Genomic DNA, 20,630 nt, shown 5'->3' on the forward strand with positions numbered 1-20,630 from the left:
AGTTTGCCAGCTGATGTGTGAAATGTAGATTGTTAGGAGTCAAGAGTTAAAATACTGCTCCTCCTTTGTATTAACCATTTTTTTTCTTAAGGTTTGCTTTGCAAAAAGATACCTCTGTACTCACCTCTCCAAATCCACCTTTGCCTAGTACTCGGTAATGCCTAAATGTGTGTTTGGTTACTGGTTGCCTGATTAACAGAAAGAAACAATTACTGCATCAGGAATTAAAAGAGTTACTAATCCCCTCTCCACCCGCAGGTCTGTCTTCATTTTCTCCTTTCTGTTCTTTGACACTTTACTGAAAAACAGCTGCTTAGACCTCATGAAGGCTGTATTATAATAAGCTGAATTTCAAATGAAAGGGGTGCTCTGATTGGAAACATTGGCTCCCTCATGTGGTCATCAGACATTCACAATAGGAGGAAGAGAAGCTTATCAATTAGACCCTGTGCTGTTTGTGGTTAGAGCCTTATCTGGTCTCATCAACAGTCAATTTATCACCTCCAGTTGTTTCCCCCAGTTGCAGTGTGCTGACACGTAGGCTGCATTTCAGTGAGACCACACTTACAACGCAGAATTTAAAAAGTAAACCACTTCTGCTTCTGATTTTGCTTTGCTGTTTGGCTTTTTCTAAAAATAAAGACTTGAGGTATGCAACAAGAGCTGAATCATTAAGGTATTGATGTAGTACAAGAGGAACAGATCGCTGGAGGCAGTAAAGGTGTCAGCCATTCTGTGCTAAACCATTTCTGAACAGGTATCAGACCGAGACTATTTCATGGTGATGGAGTTTGTTTTTGTTCGTTTTAGAAGAGCATTCATCGTTAATGCAGCTTTATTCTCAGGACAACAAATGGAGGTTTATTTGGTAGAGAATTTGGTTTAATTGAGTAACTTCTCTAGTTCTGCTCCTGGCTTTTGCTACTAATTCAGTCAAAGACGCTGGATAATTGGAATTCACCATAAAACTAATGCTCAAACACCTTAATGTGTGAATATGTGATCATGATACACAGCAGTACTAAATGATAAGAAATTTGTATTCCAGCCTTCTGAAAAAGTCTGGACACTCATTTAGTATTGATTTAAAAGCCTAAACTAGATTCTGATACATACAAATCTTCTTCTCTTGTAATTGCTAGATCTGTGTTTGTACAACCCTGAAAAACTGATTAGTTACCCAGTCACCCTGTTGGTTACAAAACTAGATTAATCTGCTTATTAACCACTAATTAGTCCAAGTTTGAAACTAAAGGATGAGAGCATTCCCAAGAAAGATTGGTATCCCACTGCACACTTGACAGCCAAACATATATCCATTTGATAATAAATTTGCATTTATCTAATACAAATTTAACACTTAAAGACTACTGGACAGATACTTTCATTGGAGCATTGGCTCTCTCGTTCCATCAACATAATTCTTTACATCTTGTCTTTCAGATCATGTTTTTTTAGGCAGTGTCATTCATTATGGCTCTACAGCATTTACAGCCTAACAAGCAGAACTGACCACAAAGCAAAGCAAAGTCATAATGCAAACATTATAAACTTACTTTTCCAGCCATTTCCACTGTAAAAAACGTGAAAAATACACACTTTCTTGGTAAGCTTCAAAAGGTCTTCTGCTTAGGTATTCATGGACAATTCTAGCAACAGGAAAATAAAAAAACCTGATTAAGCAGGAGGTGCTATCAATCTATTAAAATATACATAAACATATCAATGAAGCTGTAGGCAGAAAAACATTGTCACTGTGCTCTACAATGACTTTAACCTAGATGTCTCACAAAGTGAATGTCTGTCAAAGAAAACTCTTGTTGTCAAAACACTAGCGAATGCCAAACTACTGTTACTTATAGTAACTCGAAAGTTTGACCTCTGCATTGTCATTGTCTTCAAGCCCACTTAAACATCAGGCTCTCAGTAGCTAAGCAGTCTACGTGTGACCACACAAATGTGAGCTCTGAAAGATATCTACAGGAATATATCTACAAGTTCTCACACATTCTTTGGAGACTGGTAAGTAAAATTTTTATTCTATGATTTGAAATTGAAATACTAAATCCTATATCCAAACCTGAACACCACGTACCTTATCATTCCCCTTAAACCAAACACACCAAGGTGAGGTTGGGAAAGGAAGGAAAACAAGTCATTCAAACTGTATTCAGGTATTTGTTGGATAGAAGAAAGGGGATGACCCACATGGCAGATCCACCATTTCAGACATGTTTTACTAGGTGTTCTCACAGATCCCTTTCAATCTTATAATCTCAGGTTGTTATAAAGTATGCTTATTTTTGTTGCCAGGGAGATGACCCAAGCCACGACAAAATGTTTTGTAATCCTTCAGACATGATCAAGCACGCCTTGAAGAACCAGTAATATTGGAAACATAAAGGCTTCAGAAAGACATGCAACACTGGTAAACATGTACCATTGCTCCAAGAAAAGCCCTCCCTGCTGCTGCTGTGTGAAAAATCACTTCATGATTTCAGAACAAAACCATGTTGTATTTGTTTAACTACCACGAGTGATCCTCTAACCAGCCATCTTAATGGAATATAACTGTTGGCCTCAGTTCAACCTGTTTTCAAGAACCACAAATTGTGTAACATTGTTCAGAAAACTTTCAAGCTCCAATTTATACCTTCATATTTTTCTGAGTACCCTCATCATGGAAGAGAAGTCACTCAAAAGGTAAGAATATAATAAAGAGAAATACTATTCTAACTTAAAGAATACTTGGTAGCAGATAATAGTGTGATTTTATGAAAAAACAGCATTAAAGAAAAAGCTCTGCAGAAGTCAAATATGTAAATTGTATATGAAGGAAACCTAGTCCTTCAATAAACTTGTTTCAAATTTCTTACCTACACTCATTTCAGAGGCCAAATACTCCTGGATGTAATAACTTCAATTTTCATTTCTCTCAGAAACACAGAAATTTCTCTTGTGATAATCAAACTTAGCAATATGCATTTTTATCTTACCTAGTACAGTCCATAAAAAGATCCTTAGAAGGGTTCTTTTCCAGTCTTGCTTTACATTCATTTACTGTTTCCTGAGGTATTTCTGGCAAGTGTGCTGCAGACTTTACATTAAAAAAAAAAAAAAGCAACAATGAAAGCAATTTTGTAAATCAATAGAATGAGTAAAATTTTTTATATTCAAAGTAAAATGAAATCTGCTTATTCAGGAAAAGGAAAGGAATCGTTTGTCTAAAGAGAAAATCAAGAAAGTAATATTCAGGCAAAATTTTTACTTGTTACCTACCACAGAAAAATGCATTTAAAGCCTTTACAGTTATTGACTACTTCAGTATCCAGGGAACAAACTTGGCAATGAGTCAAATTTCTTTTTCTTTCCATAAGTCTACCACCACAAAAGCAAGTTATCTATTTGGCTTGGCAGGATGGAAGGAAAGGGAAAGAAACACAGACACACAAGTTGGGAAACTATTCAAAACCAGCCCAAAGAAATCTGGTGGTGTGTGGTTTGGTTCGGCTTTGGTTTGTTTGGCTTTGTGTAGGTCTTTTTTTGTTTGTTGGGATGTTTGTTTGGTTTGGTTTTTTGGGGGGGTGTTTTTATTTTTGTTTTTTCCTCAAAAACTGCATGTGACTTTTAGTAGTCACAAAGAAATTATCATAGGAGATGTAGCAAACTTGGAGTCTATCTGCAAGACCTTCATTCGGACTAAAGTCTTCTCAGAATAAGCAAAGTAAAAGCAGCAGGAGCATCTATTCATAGAAAGCAAATGTCTAATTATATCCACAGAAAAGCTTCTATCAGATACCACAGAACAGACTCTTAAAAAATCAGTGAGATCTAATATATGCAAAAGATGAGCTATTAATGATCTGCATGCAAAACAGAGCAACAGAATGCTCTAGAACAAAACAAAACAGCACTTCGATTGTGAACACCTGCAATTCTGAAAATTTACAGCAAGCCAACCAAGGCCACACAGGAGTCTGAAAAAAGCCAGGGAATTTCAAGAATTCCTCATTCTCGTGTCTTCAGACTATAAAACTCTGAGCTAATTTGTTAATAAGTTTTCTTTAGATGCTAAATGAGTTTGTTTAAAAATGTTATCTTTACTTGAGACCAGTATTTTGATTAGAATACATAGGAGAATAAATCGTAATAGTAGTAGTCTTAAAAGCAGGTGTCAGTCAAGGTTTCTGCTCAAGTTGCTAAGAGTTTCACAACTTTAGCAGGCAGTATACCTTTCAGAAGACAAAAATGAGACTAACAATGTCTGAAAGTCAATTTAGTGACAGCAATGCAACCACTTAGATCTCTGTTTATCTGACATTTACAAAACACTTGAGACAATATTTTGCAATATAATATATTTACCCCATTAGTGAAGTAAGTCTCTAAAACTTTCAGGCCACAGTCTACACGCTTTTCATCTGAAGATACCTCATATTCTGCCTAGAGGAAAGGAATTCAAAATTAAATTATGTTCAGAACTATTTGGCACTACAGTCTACTACATGACGCTAGGTAAATTTTAGTAATAAAAAAGGAAAGGAAGGCTCTCATTGTTTAAAATCTATTTAAAGATTTTTAGGCTATTATACATAGTGAAACATATATGAAGAACAGTCTTAAGAAAAAAGTACATGGAATTTAACTTTTGGAAAACATATGAAAACTAACTATCAGGCTAAATGCAATTACAGAATCTGCATCCCTGAGGTTAAATTAGACCAATTACAATGAAATAGTATTTATGTAGTATTGTAGGACAGAATGATCCAGATAGGAAGTAATTAAAGAAGAGTACAAAAATCAGCATTTTCTTCAATGTATTATTTTTTTTCCCTTCATGTCTTTTTACTTCCTACGGTCTTGGGTTAAACCAGGATGAAACTACAAGGTCATTTAAACTGGAAATAAGCAAGATCTAAACCAAACCCTCCTTCATTCATTAACAAAGCTGAGTAGATAGAAAATTCTGTGAAGCTTTTGACTTAGTAATATACGGTACTGTGCTGTGAAAAAAGACCATTGTGCAACACAGTGCATTTTGTGGATAAACAACTGGCAGCTTAATAGAGCTACTTATGGGAAAGAAACAAAGAAAAAACCCAGCCAAACAAAAAAATCAAGCAGATGCTGGTATTGAAAAACTCCAATGACTATTCACTATTAATAATTTTAAGGAATAATCTAGAAGCAGACATCAGAAGTTACAACATTTAAAGATAACACAGAATCTTGAGAAAAGATGAATTAGAAAAGATCAATCTCAAACAGGAACCTGTATTAGCTTCATAAGCTGGGCCAACTCAATCAAAGTTTATTTTATATCTCAGCATATAAATGCATGCACCTGGGAACAGGGAATATATGGCAGACCTCCCAAAGGGAGGACCGTATTGTACAACATAATGGTTTGGCATTTTGGGACAACAATAATTAAGAACTTCATAGGAAGTTCCAAGTGTTGGTCTAATAAAAAGTTATGCACCTTTATAAAGAAAACTAGAACGTTGAAAAATGAAAGGTCAAGCACCAAACGCACACACAATACTGGAAATAACAGAATCCCTGAACTCCAGTTCTGCAATCACAGACAACTAACTCACACTGACTCACTACTAAGTCATCACCATCTTTTGCTGCTGAGACATTATGGTATCAGCCACTTCAGCACAGAACTCAAATCCACGAGCAACTGCAAGCTACTGCTTTTGCTACTTTAATTCCACAACAATCAGTCTAACAGTAAGGAATTCTTCTGCAACTACCAAACAACCTGAGCAGGTCAGAAAAGCTAATGAACCACAGCTGTGCACTTACCACCTTGAACATTCAACTACACCAAAGCAGTCACTAATGTGATACAAACAGGCCTACTGTTTTAAGCAGATACTGTAATTTAAAAGGAAATTTAAGAGACAGCCTTGTCAACTAATTTCTGTTACTCACAGAGCTTAAGAGGGAAGTTTGAGCTGTCACCCACTCTTTTTCATACTTGAGTAACCTTGTCCTCAGCTAGTGAAATGAGTCACTAGATGACTGGATAACTGTAAATCCTCACTTTAATTCCTGTCAATTTTATGGCAATTATTTCACAAATCTTTCTGTAAAGCCTAGCTGATTCTAAGGTCACACCTCTGCAAGAGTTAAAGCCTTACCCGTCTTGGTACTCAGTACAGGCAGACAACACAGCATTGCACTACCGTGATTTTGCCATTTTGGCCTCCTGAAATAACTATGCTGCTGAAAACACATTGCTCCACACAAGAGAGTCAGAAAACTCTTTCAGTTAAGATGTGAGGCTTTTAAGACTATGCCATTTTACGCCAGAAAGTTTCTTTTCAGAAAGTTGAAATCTAAAATCTATTCAAAATTTTTAAAAATGTAAATTGGCAAAACCCAAGGCAAAATCCCCACACCTTAGCCCTTCCCTTCACATTACTGCCTTACAAACAAAATCAACAAAAACCCCTCATCCTCCTCCCCCCCCCAAAAAAGGCTCCAACAAGCTTGCTGAGGTCCAGTCCAGAAAGGGGAATCACAATAACTCAGGAACCATCTGTAAGAGACAGTAGGAATTTCATCTCACTTCCTTGACAAGGCCAGCACACCAGCTTTTAGATCCTGAGAGTCACTGATTAGAGATTATCTTGGCTCTTCATAGACTTCTGTTTGAGTGACTCCCAAGCATACTTCTTCACCATGATTTTTCAAATAGAAGTTTAAAAATAATTAAAAAAAAAAAAAATTGTGAAATCATCCCTTACATCAGATTATTTCAGCTATGACAGTCTTTGTTAATTCACTGAAGTGTTGCAATCCACATAACATTCTAGGTTGCATATTTCAAAACAATTCAGAATTTTCAGTTAGTGTAAAACACAGTTGCTTCTGGGAGACAATTTCACCTGAAAAACAACATCTACAGAGCAAAGACACACTTGCCTTAAGTCATGCCTAACATTTTTTTCGCCTTTGTGCTGCCTAGGATTCTGCTACTCCTTATCTAAGCTTTTAAGGATTAAAAATGTGTATAGAAGTTGTAACCATTAAGAGTACATCTACAGTTGTCAGTGATCTCCCCATTGTGTGATGCTCATTAAAAGCTGGTTCACATTTCCTTCCAGATATTGAACTCCACTCTTTTGGATTTCCATTCAATCCATTCTATGTCTCCAACTGTCATATCAGTCTCTGGAATTTGGTGCTGGAACTCCTAAGAGTCACAAGAGTGTGGTGAAACACACGTGGGGAGTAGGCCTAACTGCACAAAGATTCATTGACAAATATAAGGCAATTCTACTTATTTGACACTGAAGTTCCTGTTTGGCATCTTGCATTCTGAGACTGTATTTTGGGATGCATGTAAACAGCAGGATAATTTGACCATCTTCTTTGGTCATTTGAACATAAGAACAAAAACTGCTGGGACAAGGAAAACTGTTCTTTTAGCAGCAATCTCAGTTTAAGACTATATTTTACTGCACTTGGATTAACCACGAGGGACAAAGAATAAAAAGCTCTGAGCTATTATTCTCTCTTAAGGACTGCCATGTGCCTGCCCACTCTTCTAGTGACCTTCCCCCTCCCCATGAGGGTTTTGGTTGAGGATTTTTTACGAAACATGGCTGCAGGCACACTTCCTTCCTCCCCTCATTCTTTAGTGTTAGACACCAAGATGCAAATGTATCAAGAGAAAACACTTCCTTTTTCCTTGCTCTCTAAAATCTGGTTTCTCTCCTTCCATAGATGGTTCCCTAAATTTCCATCTCCATTGTATATTTTTTAATTAGCACACTCTGTTTAGCCTAGGGCTTCCATGCAAGTTGCAACATTTTCAAGTCTATGTTTACAACATTTTCAAGTCTGAGTATCATAAGTAATATTCATTATACACACATCCTTTTAGGCTCAAGAAATCAAGCAGCATGTCGTTCTAAAATTATTTCTCTCATTCCCGTCATGCCCATTTCTGTAGCTCTGACCATACCAAGACTGCAAAGATTTTCTAGTAAATATTTAATATCTTTCTTTAAGTAACAGAGCCAGACTTTCTTGACATTCATCAAAAGTGACAGCTTTAGAGTTGGCAAAGAGTAAATCTCACTAGATTTTCATGTATGCAGCATGCACAGATGCATTTAGAGAAAATTATTCTTCTATAAAACTGCTGTGGCTTAACCCTGGTAGGCAGCTGAGCCCCATACAGCCATTCGCTCACCTCCCACCCCCAGGGATAATCAGAAGGGTAGAAGTGAGAAATCCTGCAGGTTGCGATAAAGACAGTTTAATAGATAAAGCAAAGCTGCATGCACAAGTGGAGCAAAATAAGGAATTCATTAGCTTCTTCCATCCACAGGCAGGTGTTTTGCCATTTCCAGGAAAGCTGGGCTTCATCATATCTACTGGCTACTCAGCAAGACAAACACCATAACCATAACTTCCCCCCTTCCTCCTTCTTACCCCCAGGTTTTATTGCCGAGCACAGTCTCATATGGTGTGGGATATCCCTTTGGTCAGTTAGGGTCAGCTCTCTTGGCCATGTCCCCTCCCAACTTCTTGTGCACTCCCAGCCCGCTTGCTGGTGAGGCAGTGTGAGAAGCATAGGTGGCCTTGATGCCATGTAATCACATTCAGCAATAACTAAAACATCCATGTTATCAACACTATTTTGGTCAAAAATCCAAAACATAGCACAGCACAATGAAGAAAATTAACTCCATGCCAGCCAACACCAGTAAAAAAAACCAAAAAAAAAAACCCAAAAAAAAACCAAAAATGGATAAGCTATTGCTTACTGATATCCGTCTCCAATTTCCCACTTCTTACCACTGCATCCAGAAATTCTATGCATCTTTTCAAATCCGGTCTGGTATCACAGAACTGTCTGAAGAGAAGTCTTCCTATCGGCTGTTTGTCACAAAGCTGGTTATAGTCTCTTTCTGAGAAAGAAATAATACGTAAATATCTTTATCTTTGTCATAGCATGGTCCTTACTCTAATTTGAGAATAGGTGAGAAAAACATCACTAAAATGCGAAGATTTTACATTAACATTAGCAAAGGCATCAAAAGCATGCAACAATCCCAAATCATAGTGAAGCACCCACTTCCAGCCACATTTGTCTCTTATAGACTATAATTTATTAAAAACACATTGAATTATATGGTTCTGTTTCATTTAGGCTGAGGGGTGGAACACAACAATACTGTGAAATAGCAATCCCAAAGCAAACAAGATTGTTTGGAAAGCAGGAATACAAGATAACAACAGAAAAGGTTAAATTATTACAAGACATTAAGAATAAAAGTGAAATATATTACCACATCATTCAAATTACAACATTATTCTTTTTTTCTAATTCATGGTTTTGTAAATATATCATTTAGGAGCAGTTTCTTTTAACAAACAAGGAGCTGTGATACAGTGTTTATCTTCTCATAAATTTATCTTATCATAAATTCTCCACCATGTTAAAATTCTAATAGCTGGTTTTGCTAATTAGCATTCAGAAGCAAGAAAGAATCTTTTCAGTTAATACTATCAAACTCCTACCCTTCTCAAAAAAACAAACAAAAAATCAGACAAACCATTCTACAGGACACCTACCGATTGAGCATCTAATACCTTCACAATGACTAATGGGTGGCAACTTCAGCATCTCTCTCCATTTTTTACTACGCCCACTCCGTTTGCCTAGAAGAAAAATATGAGTAATGTAGAACACAATACTATGTCAGAATAAAATTAAGCATAACATTAACAGCATGAAATCAGGTCACTTCTGCACAGATCTGTCAGCTCGCTTTTCATGCCTAGAAAGAAATCCATCTACAAAGATATCCAATAAAAAACTTGATATAGAAAAACTTTTATATGAAACACTAACAAATGCAGAAGGCCTTTTGCAAGACAAATATTTTGCATTTTGGCTGTGCATACAGAATATCTCTGCAGAGACAAGGCAAATATCCAGGTATTCTGAAAATTACAAACAAAACTGAAACATCAGAGACAGAAACTAAGAAAAACTGAGAATTGTCTCTCAACCACAGTGAAAAATGGAAGATGCTAAAGTTGAGTAATAAAATACAGAGAATGAAGTTCTTAAACACATTTTTGGATAATCAAGTTATACATAAATATTCTCTTTCTATTTTTTTAAAGGGCAAAAATAGTAATAAGAGTAGACTCCTCTAATAAATGAGTGGGCATTTCTTAAATACACACCATTTATTCTAGACTACAGGAGACTACAGAATATCAGCAAGAACTTAGCTGTTGTAAAATTCAGGTCTTTTCAATGCTTCAGAATTCATAGCACTAGTATTAAACTGATTTTTAAAAACTACTACAGTATTTTCCCCCTTGTTTCTCAAAAAACATATCTGTGCTCCACTTTCTATGTCAAATTGGAATTTTAACACATTACTTTGACCTGAAGAAGTCAACTCCATTTACAGAAGACATGCATACTTGTCAGAAAAGCGAAGAGATAGATACCGGAACGTAGATATATTTTTAATTGCAAAACATATCAGCGGAAGATTTATTTTGGTGCTGTAAAATATTTTTTAAAAATATGTGTTTCCACATGACAGAACAGTAGCAAAGCTGCACAGCAGCTTTTTAACTGTACCAAAGCTGTACATACAGTTAACCACAATGGGAGAGAAAGGAAGGGAGTTACCCCATGTAACCCGAATAGAAACCAAGCTGCAAACAGTACTCAAGTCTTTCAGAATTAAATCACTAGGGAGAAAGGAACTAACATCTTCAAAATCATAAAGTATGTATAAAAAAAACCCTCTTCACTGAAACATACAGCTTCTTGAACAGTTCCACCGTTGCAATCTGGGCAGTTCCAGCTTAGTGTACATTAGCTCGTATCAAATTTACATTATCATTGCTAACAGGAACACTGAGGTCTCACTGTGCTGCTGCAACAAAATATTCTCAACTCTAGTATTGCTAGAAAAGTAAACAAACAAGGAATACAAAACCTTAAAAAGCTGTCTTGCAGACATTCTTGAAACTGATACTTACTCTCCAAAAAACCTTCTGCCGCACTTTATTTCCTAATACTGCTTTGCAAGTCATTCACCTTCGAAAATATTTTAGAACATAAATATATCAAATCTACTACTTCTCACCACTGCTTACTTCATGCCATATTAGAACTAATAATGAAGCTGTGATTACCAGCATGATTAAAACAAACTCCCACTATTTTAACAAAATATTTTTTATGTTAAAAAGAAGAAATCAAACCCGAAGAAATCAAACCACAGAGCAAAGAGATGCATTTTTAACAGAACTGAACACAAACAAAATTAAAAAATACTTCAACAGACAGCCTGTACACATACATTGAACAGGAAAGGACTGCGTATTACGTGATCATGAAAAACAAAGGACAGAACAATCAACCTGATTTTTATCCGTGCAACTGAAAAATATGCTAGGCTGCAAGGTCCACAGAAGTTAAATTTCTTCTGTTAGAAACTGCTCAGAAAGACTCATTTGTACATGACAGAGTGCAATCAGTATTGATCAAGAATAATAAGCTGACCCAAATTCCTATTGCAATGCTGTATGGAAAAAGGAAAACCAAACTGTGGTATACACTAAGCACATCATCTTCTGAAGCACAGGGAAAGGAGAAAAAAAAAAAAAAGAAAAAAACAAAACAAAACAAAAAAAAAACAAAAAAGCAAACCCAAATGAAAAAAAGGATGATCACTGGTGCATTATACCTTAAGTCCAACACAACAAAGTTTGCTGTATTTTGCCCCAAATATTTGGCTGGTTACTTACGATGTGACCATTATGAACTTCATTTTACAAGAAGAGACTACATGCTAGAATGCAACTGAATTCACCATTGTGTAGAAGTCAATAAAGACTACATATAATTTATTAATGATACAGAAGAATCAAGTGCTTAGAAGTATCAACTAAATCAACATGCGCTCCCTTTTCACTGAACTGATTGTTCTTACATTTCCAGCAAATGCACAGAAAAAGCCTGTATGTCCCAATAATGTAAAGAGAATGCATGACCTATATCCTTTACAGATAAATTAGCCATTTCTGGTAAAAGTTATGGGAGGATGCCAATTTGTTTGTCATATTATTCCCTAATTGCAAAATCCTTTTCCATTTCTGAGGCAGTTTATCAAATCAAATTATAATATTTGTGGTTTATAAGTGTCTTAATATTGATTTCAAAGCTTCTGTTCTGGACCTCATTCTAAAATACTTCAGCTAAAATTCTTCCAGAAAGACCAACAGCTTACTTTCCAACACAGCAGCAGCAAAGCCATTAAGTTAATCTGCTTTATGGTTGACCTATGTGGTTCAGATGAATTACCACTTTTGCCTCTTTCAGATGTAATTGCTGGCTACAACAATATCCAACTTGAAGCAACTCATCTTTTACAAAGAGAAGGGTGGATGCAGCAATACACCATTACAGTCAGGAAACACTGCAATTACATTTTCAGGTAAATGAGAACCTTACCTTCTTCTCCCCAAATTACTTCTGAAGAGTTAGAATTTCAGCATTACCTCTTTACATGTTTTCACTTCTTAAAAAGATACATACCAAATTCAGTTCGGTCATTGCGCTGGAACATGGTACTAGAAAGATGTCTACATGTTTTCATTTTCTAACTTTTTTTTAACTCTAGAGAAACATTTGAAAAACTTATGTAAGGCAAAGTGGTTGGCTTATTCATCAGGAAAAACAAAACCAGTTGCAAAAAATGAAACTGCTGTGGCAAACCAAAGCAATCTGGTGTAGAAACAGATTTAGACAAATAAGAATATTATTCAAGTCATCAGATGGACTTCGCACAGCCACAGCGATCTCCCTTACAGACAGGATTGGTAGTGTGACCCTCGTTTCACTGAGCACAATGTTCACCCAACATTATTAGCCAGTCTTCCTTGAGATGGAAAACTTGGATTCTGTTCTATGGAGTGAAAATAGTGAGAAGCATTGCACTATCTTTGGCTAATAAATGTACACATAGTATATGGGGTATGATTCAGTGGCTGCTACACTGAGATTCTGCCATTGAGTTATTCAGGGACCTCTGTGCTTCCGTCTTCCTGGCTGTGAAAGGCAACGTGAGCACTGCGGTTGAGAAGCATGCAGCAAGGTAGCACCAGGGGTGCACGATTGCTACAACATCATTCTTGCAAAACTGATTCCACAAACCAGATTGTCAGATACCAGCTGAGAAATTCATACCAGACCACACCCAGATAAGCTCTGACAGCATAAAACTGCAACAAGATGACCTACAGTGTGCCTTTAACTACATAAAATCAATCGGCTTGATGAAAAAATGCAAAAGAATTGATGCAGAAGCTCTAAATCATCTACAATGAGATGCATGAGAATAACCCAAGTACATACCCTGTCTTATAATACATATTTGCCACAGCAGAGGAAGTTCCAAGCAACTTTCCTAACAGATTTTAAACTCACATGAATTCAAATTTTCTACTTACAGCCATATTTTCCTTCAAACCACCCACAATAGAGATTAAAACCTTGCACTGAAAAATCAAAACATTCCCCTTTAACTATGGCCTTATGCTACAAAGACATTTGTAAATACTGCCCACTAAATAACAAATATTGATGGTAGGACATTACCGTGCAAGATCCACCTTTGAGACACAAAACATTGCGGAACTGATACCTTAGGTCTTCCTATCAGAGTAGTAACACTGAAGTAGCACTAACTTCAGACTAGGAGACAAGTTCACACACACCATCACTTGGGGAAGGCTGTCATGCTTCCAGCTCCAGAGACAGCTCACACAGAACTGCTTTGCTGGGTCTCTGCAACCTTCTCCATTGCGCAGTTCAGAAATACTTTTTTGACATCTCAGTTCCTTGAAAAACAAGCCTAGCCACAGCTTAACGAGGTTTAACAGAGTGGCATCTCTTTCATACAGAGAAATATTTTTTCCAGAAGTACAACACATATAATCTGGCTGGCTCTTGGCAAATGTACCAGAATCATCTAGCCCAAAATTCAGATTTCAGCACAAGGTAGGCACCTAACTCTTCAGCATCACAAAGGCCAAGGCACTCCTGAACACAAACAGAAACAACAATGCAAGCAGTTCAATAAACAAACACATGAAAGATTATCTATAGATAACAGACTCATGGCATTTTTAAGATAATATTCTTCATAATCCTGGATACAAGTGTCTAGAGTTGGGACTTCAACATGGCAACGCTCGCGTCCACTTGCTCATCTCACTGTTGGAGCAGTAACACTGTAAGCAGTTAAAAAGCCCAGGTAACTATATGAACATTTGTGCAGCCTGTTTATAAGCACAATCATTTATTGTTCCCACAGCTATAACCACTTGAACAACTGGTTCTTCACATCAGCTCTATATACAATTCCAATGTTTATGTGCAGATTTAAGAATACTAGTGTATACACGCTGAACAGCTTCTGCACGTCTTCAGAAGCTATGTAAGAAAGTGTTTTATCAACTTCAGTAAATGTAGCTAATCTGAACCAGTTATTCACCTAATCTTGCAGTCAAACTGTCACATCTGTATACATTTCCTTTTGATATGGCTGTAAGAACAACTGAATGAACAGGGTTTACTAAAGAGAGAGAAAAACAAACAAACCACACCACCAAACAGTAAGAAAACTCCAGTTTTACAAACTCCTTGACAAACAAGGATTTTTTTATCATGATGGTACATCATGACTGCAACACATAGAAGTAAAATGCCTTTAAGCAGATTTGTGGAACCTCTAGTTATAATTGCCCCGTTTCAAATAACCAAAGCAGCAGTATATATCAATGACTAGACCTCTCATGTTGTGTTTAGTTAGTAAATGCAATTATTTAGATTCCAACATGCCCACATGCATTCCTCTTGCAGTTCATTAAATAAAGGACAAAAAGGCAGACATTGTGCATAATTCTGTACAAACACAGGAAGACATGTTTCCTGCCACAATGAGTTTACAGCAATTTAAAGCACAATGCAATAAGGTAGTGCAATAGAACATAGGAGGCAAATAAGGGAAGAACAGACAAAAATAACAGCAACTGCGAAAACTCACGGCACTCTCGCGTTAAAATTCTTATTTGCTGCTGGTGAATGGACTTTTGGGTATGAATGCACCTTGGTTTCCCAATTTTGCATGCTCCTTAAATAAAGATTTTAGCTCAGTTTCATAACCAAACTGTAGTGATCTGAACAATTTCCTTAGAATTTTCTTCCTAGTTACAAATACACACATTACAGGATATCTGTCCATGTATCATCACCAATACCACACTTAATTATTACCTTATACTGCAAGCAAAAGCAGGATGTATTTCACAGAATTATTCCAGTTGTTTCTAAACCTAGACAGACAAAACGCACAATTTGAATGGACTGCTTATTTTTGTGAAGAGTGCTAACTAATAGAATTTCAATTCTGAAACAAGTATCTTCCAAGATTTGCTTAAGGCCAGCTACGATCACATTCTGTTACTGAAGGTTCCTGCTAACTCCATCCTTGGGTTGCACCTAACAATTATCAAATCTGCAGGAACTTGCTGATCCATCCGAAAACTAATTCTGGGGGAAAAAAATCGCAAACGCAAAACACCAAACAACATAGGAAAAAACCACTACAACAACCCACACACCCCAGATTAGTTTATAGATCCAACTGGAAACTATCTTACCCATTCTGCAACCACAGGCTAGAACCAATACAACCAAGAGCTTAGAGGAAAATTTGCTTGAGGCATGATCTTAATTTAGCTTAAACCAATCTTGACATAGAGCGTATTATATGCCTAACAGCTCACCAAACTCTCATTCACAAACTGCTCCTGCCAGAGCAGTATAAATGAATTTTAAAGTGGATGCAAATGGACCAGGTATGTTTAAAATGTACTCTTGGCTTGGATCCTTAATTGGAGTAAAGTGCCATTGACTTCAAAGAAACTACAGACCTACCCTTTGGAAGTATTTTTGGAGAATATTACTTTAGGCAATGAAAAAAAGGAAGGCTCCTAAGCAGTTTAAAACATACAGTGATTAATTTCTTTCCTTTAAAACATCACAGACAATGTGTGGGATGCTGAAATGAACTTGGGGCTTACCTATACTCAAAGGATTTATAGAGTGTGAGTGAAATAACTACAAAAACCAGAAGATACAAAGATAAAGCGAAAAGTGACTATAAAATAAAAATATATTTTTGTAAACTTTCAGATTTTTTCAGAATAAGCTAGTTTATATTATTTGTCCTCATTTATAGGATAAATTCTCCAATGTCTTTTAAGAGATACTCAAAGATATTTCTGCTATGAAAGAAAAATGAATGTGTTAATTCCTCTGCTCTTAAAGAAAACTAGAAGCCGTGTTGCTGTACATTATTATTTTACACATAACAATCCCTATATGTGAAAATCTGAGTAAGGAGATCATGAAATTGAAAGCTTTTGTCATATCTCACAGTGCATACATCACTATCACTTAACACCTGTTTTCTCTCTCAGTTGCTGCACTACAGCACTCATAAGATCAATTTTGAGTTTGCTGTACAATCTCCTGTTTTTCTACTGAGTCACTTATGCTTGTTCCACCATAGGGTTTACCTCAAGAGGAAGTTTTCTGTTTTTCTTTCTCACATACAGATTTCCCTCACAAAGAGGAAAGAGCTGGACTGGCACAGAATGCCACTTATCCCAGGAAACAGGGGCAGGGAATCCCAGAACACTCTGCACTACAGTTTTCACCCAGAGGCAAATCCCTCCCATGGACAGGTGAGCTCTCAGCATGAGGAGGTCAACTGGAAAAGTGGACAAGAAAAGAAGAAAGTCCCAATCTAGCTCCTGACTCCTTGACCTTTCATCCATAAAGGGTACTTCATGTTATCACAATATTTTCTAATAGTAGGTATGTATAAGACATATATTATGAGCTATCCCTAACACCCACACGTGCAAAGAACTAGCTTTTGATTATTTACAAAGTCACATTGCAAAAAGATAAGGAATCCTCATAGTTTTCCTTCTTCACATGAAGAAGTGTTGTAGTTGCTACAGAGATATTACAAGTCTTTGTTGTAAAGAGACAGGTTGCTATTAAAATAACCTGGTTTATGAAAAGGTTTGAAAAATCCTCTTAGAGAATAGCACCATAAGACAAAATTTAAAGTTTTGAGGGGAAGCCAGGGTTTGATCTGGCCTGAAATACAGGACTAGCAAACTTTTATAAACCAATGTTATCATGATGCAAATTGAATTAAAAGAGTCACACCTCTAATGAAAAAAAATTAAGAGTAAGACTATTAGTGAGAAGATAGAAGGTGGTTAGTCTAGAAACAGCAATACCACTTTGCTTTTATTCTGTAGGAAAAGAAAGTAGCAGTAAAAATGATGCACTTTGTCTAAGCACACTCGTTAGTTCCTAGCTCTCTAATTACATAGATTAAATTTACTTTCTACATATCAAATCAGATTTAAACCGTAGACACACAGCTAGCTGTTCAAGGTGTGATAATTCTGCACACCTACAAATGTAAAACCCAACGATGTTCACACCCTAACAATATTCACATCCAGAACTATTAGAGTACCCAAAATTAGAGGAAAATGATGAGCAGGATCTCCAGGATCATAATTTTGATTGTCAGGTATGATTTGTTTCGACTTCATGTTATTCACAAGACAGTTCTGAATTCTCAGAAAGCCTCTGCCATAACCCCTCACTAGATAAGGACAAGTATGCGATATCTTTAATTCAGTTTCTATACGTGCGAGATGAAGATGACGTATCTGTAAGGTTAAAAGACTTCACTAGATGCTTTCCAGAATACCATATTTTTCTACTCTTATCTTCATCACGAAGGAATCTCAAGTTAGACTGATCCATGCAAGCCAGAATTAAGCCTACACTGATTTATTTCAGCATGCCACTGAAAACTAGGAAGAGCACCGTAATTTCCACCTTTGCTCTTTTGCTTTTACAACTGAAATATTTATCCAGGTCAACACACTCTCTTATTCAATCTTTAACACACTGAGGAACCGGAAAAAGTATCACTGATGTGACTCAAGTCTATACATGAAAATAAGCTGTTATTTTATACTAGCTTAGGATTTCATCTTCTTCCATGAGAAACAGTAATTCTGCACTTTTCCATGCTATCCACTGCTCCATACACTATACAGCAAAATAATAGGAATATGGGAACAAAAAGGTCAATTCGAAGTCTACTCTTCTGTCCCAGTTGTGCGTCTCTTTCAGCAAATAATATATTTCAGTAAAATATCAACCTCACATACTAACTTAGCAAATTCCCTTCCCTTGGAGCCTACCAGGCACATGAGAACAGAGCTGAGATTGGGATTTTATGGAATGGCCCTGACAGATGGAGTAAACTAGACACTCTCAGACCAGCCAGAGCATGCAACAGATAGAAAATACTTTCATTTCAAGGAGCATTTTGAAAAATGTGATATAAAAAGTACCCTATGCACAGGAACTCAGACCTGAAAAGGGAAAGACCTTCTACCAACTGACCACTGCAGCTTTAGAGTTTCAAAGCCAGAAATCACATGTTTGTGCATGCTTACACAAAAGAGTCCAGGCCAATTGAGAGTACAAAAGAGTAACAGCTTATTACCATTACTTTTACAAGTTTCACATCAGGTAGAACTGATCTTCTTCACACCAGCTGCTGTCAGACTTTCATTTAGTTCATTAAAATATCTTGTTTGGTCAGTTCTACCACTATAATTTATTTTAAACACAGTGAAACCTTAACTAAAGAGGCAACCTGGCATTAAGCAGCCACTTAAAAGCTTTTCCAGATTACCACTGCACTCTTTGTGGTGAGAGTTTGGGTGCAGTAAAGTTTTGAGCCAGATTCCACTTTCCCTTCACTTCTCAGATCACTTCAATGCAAACTCCAAATTCAGGCAGCACCACCACAGACATGTTACCGTCAGTGAAACCAGCCAAAACATGTCCTCTAGTTTGAGGTGGTCTTTTCAGCTAAGGTTGGGAAATATTATGGCTTTTAAACCCCACTTCAAAGTAAAAAAGCTGATTTTCCTCTCTAGCTGCTTAAGGCAAATTTAACTGGATACACATATGGCGTAAGTGCCAAACCCATTTAGAGTTGGAGGAACTTGCAAAACATACAGGGGCAGATTCTGTTGTACTTACTCACTTTAAACAACTCCAGCTAAACTAATGGGTCTTCTCAACACAATTAAGGAAAGCAGGATCCAATCCAAAAAGAATATGTACATTTCATAGTTGAAAAACATACTCTGCACTGAGTACATGGGTAATCTGGGGAGGCTTTTAAGTGGCCATTTAATTGACAGTTATATACATGAAAAAGCAGTAAGACAGTCTTATTTCAGGACTTTTTTAAACAGCAACCACGTGCTAAACTAAATTTCATTATCTATCCAAAATGTTTGTTGGTTGGGGGATTAATCTTCAAGTCAAGATGTTCTGGAAAATCAAACTTAAGTATTATTCTAATGGAAAATAGCACACTTTATTATTAGGTTAATAAAAAATGTTCGACTGCAAAATACAGGTACCATTCACCAGCTATGCTTTTCACAGGCAGGAATTTCAGCAAGATCGAGTGCAAGGATCTTCCAGAAAAGATTTACGTCACTTCGCCCTTTATATCCACATGCATATACATTCATAAATAAACTCCGAACTACAGATTAATGATCTTCTTAAAACATCCGGTAAAAACACCATTTGAATCGAGCCGGAGAAGGAAAGGTCGGGTTTGTTTTTTTCAGAAGCAAGCCACAAGCCAGGAACTCCGAATTCATCCCGCGGGAGGAGCGGGGCAGGTGCCTCGGGGCACGGCCCGGGACCCGCCGCCCGCCCCAGGGGCTCCGCCGGCCCGCCCGCCCCCCGTGCCCCGCAGCCCCCCCTGCCCCGCAGCCTCTCCTCCCTCCCCACCCTCCCCTCCTCCATCACTTCCTCTCCCCCCTCCCCGCCGGCCCCTTTCCCCCTCACCTCAGACCCTTTCCCCCCGTCTTGGCCCGTCCCCAGCCCGCCCCGCCTCGCCCTCTCGCTTCTCCTCCTCCCCCGCGGCTCTCACCCTCCCGGGCTTTCAGCAGCACGGTGTTGGCCACGATGTTCTCGATTTCCATGGTCGGGGGCTCCTTCCCCTCAGGGCAACCGGAGTGGAGGCCGCCCCTACTGCCTCCTTCTCCCCCTCCTCCAGCCCCGCCACCGCTGCGGCGCCAAGCCTCGGCTCATCCGGCCCCGCAGGACCTCAGCGCTGCGCTCGCCTCTTCCCCATCACCCGCTGCTCGCCCCGGCACCGGCCTCCCCCTCCCCGAGGGCGGAGGCAAGGAGCAGGCAGCACCCGCCCGCCCCGACCATAGCTCCAACGCCCTCCTCCGCCCGCCTCAGGCAGCCCCGCCTCTGCGCTCCTGCGCCACCTCCCGCTGCCCGTTTCCCGGGACTACAACTCCCAGCAGGCAGAGCGCGGCACACGCAAAGAAGCCGCTAGCGCTGCCGCGCGAGGTCTGCTGGGATATGTAGTGCGTTAAACCTTTCCCGGCCTACCCCGGCTCGTCCC

The 20,630-nt window shown here is 38.0% G+C and overlaps 1 protein-coding gene across 3 annotated transcripts in view; it reads right to left on the minus strand.

Annotated features, from left to right (window-relative positions):
• GRK4 (G protein-coupled receptor kinase 4) overlaps nt 1-20,361 on the minus strand; it is a 43,559-nt gene extending 23,198 nt beyond the window's left edge. For 2 of the 3 annotated variants that reach the window (XR_014183987.1, XM_082052058.1), the window contains exons 1-7: nt 20,145-20,361; nt 9,607-9,693; nt 8,827-8,939; nt 4,366-4,443; nt 2,997-3,097; nt 1,557-1,649; nt 125-188 (exon numbers count right to left, since the gene is read on the minus strand). Coding sequence is in view for 2 of the 3 variants with exons in the window: in XM_082052058.1 (XP_081908184.1) it covers nt 125-188; nt 1,557-1,649; nt 2,997-3,097; nt 4,366-4,443; nt 8,827-8,939; nt 9,607-9,693; nt 20,145-20,196 (588 nt within the window). In the remaining variant the exon portion in view is untranslated. Of the gene's footprint in view, nt 1-124; nt 189-1,556; nt 1,650-2,996; nt 3,098-4,365; nt 4,444-8,826; nt 8,940-9,606; nt 9,694-13,666; nt 13,800-20,144 lie in introns of those variants that run through there. The other variant, XM_082052059.1, reaches the window with a different exon arrangement.
• Between the last annotated feature and the right edge of the window lie 269 nt (nt 20,362-20,630).

The sequence above is a fragment of the Streptopelia decaocto genome (assembly GCF_964273445.1).
Source record: "Streptopelia decaocto genome assembly, chromosome: 4".
Taxonomy (NCBI): Eukaryota; Metazoa; Chordata; class Aves; order Columbiformes; family Columbidae; genus Streptopelia; species Streptopelia decaocto.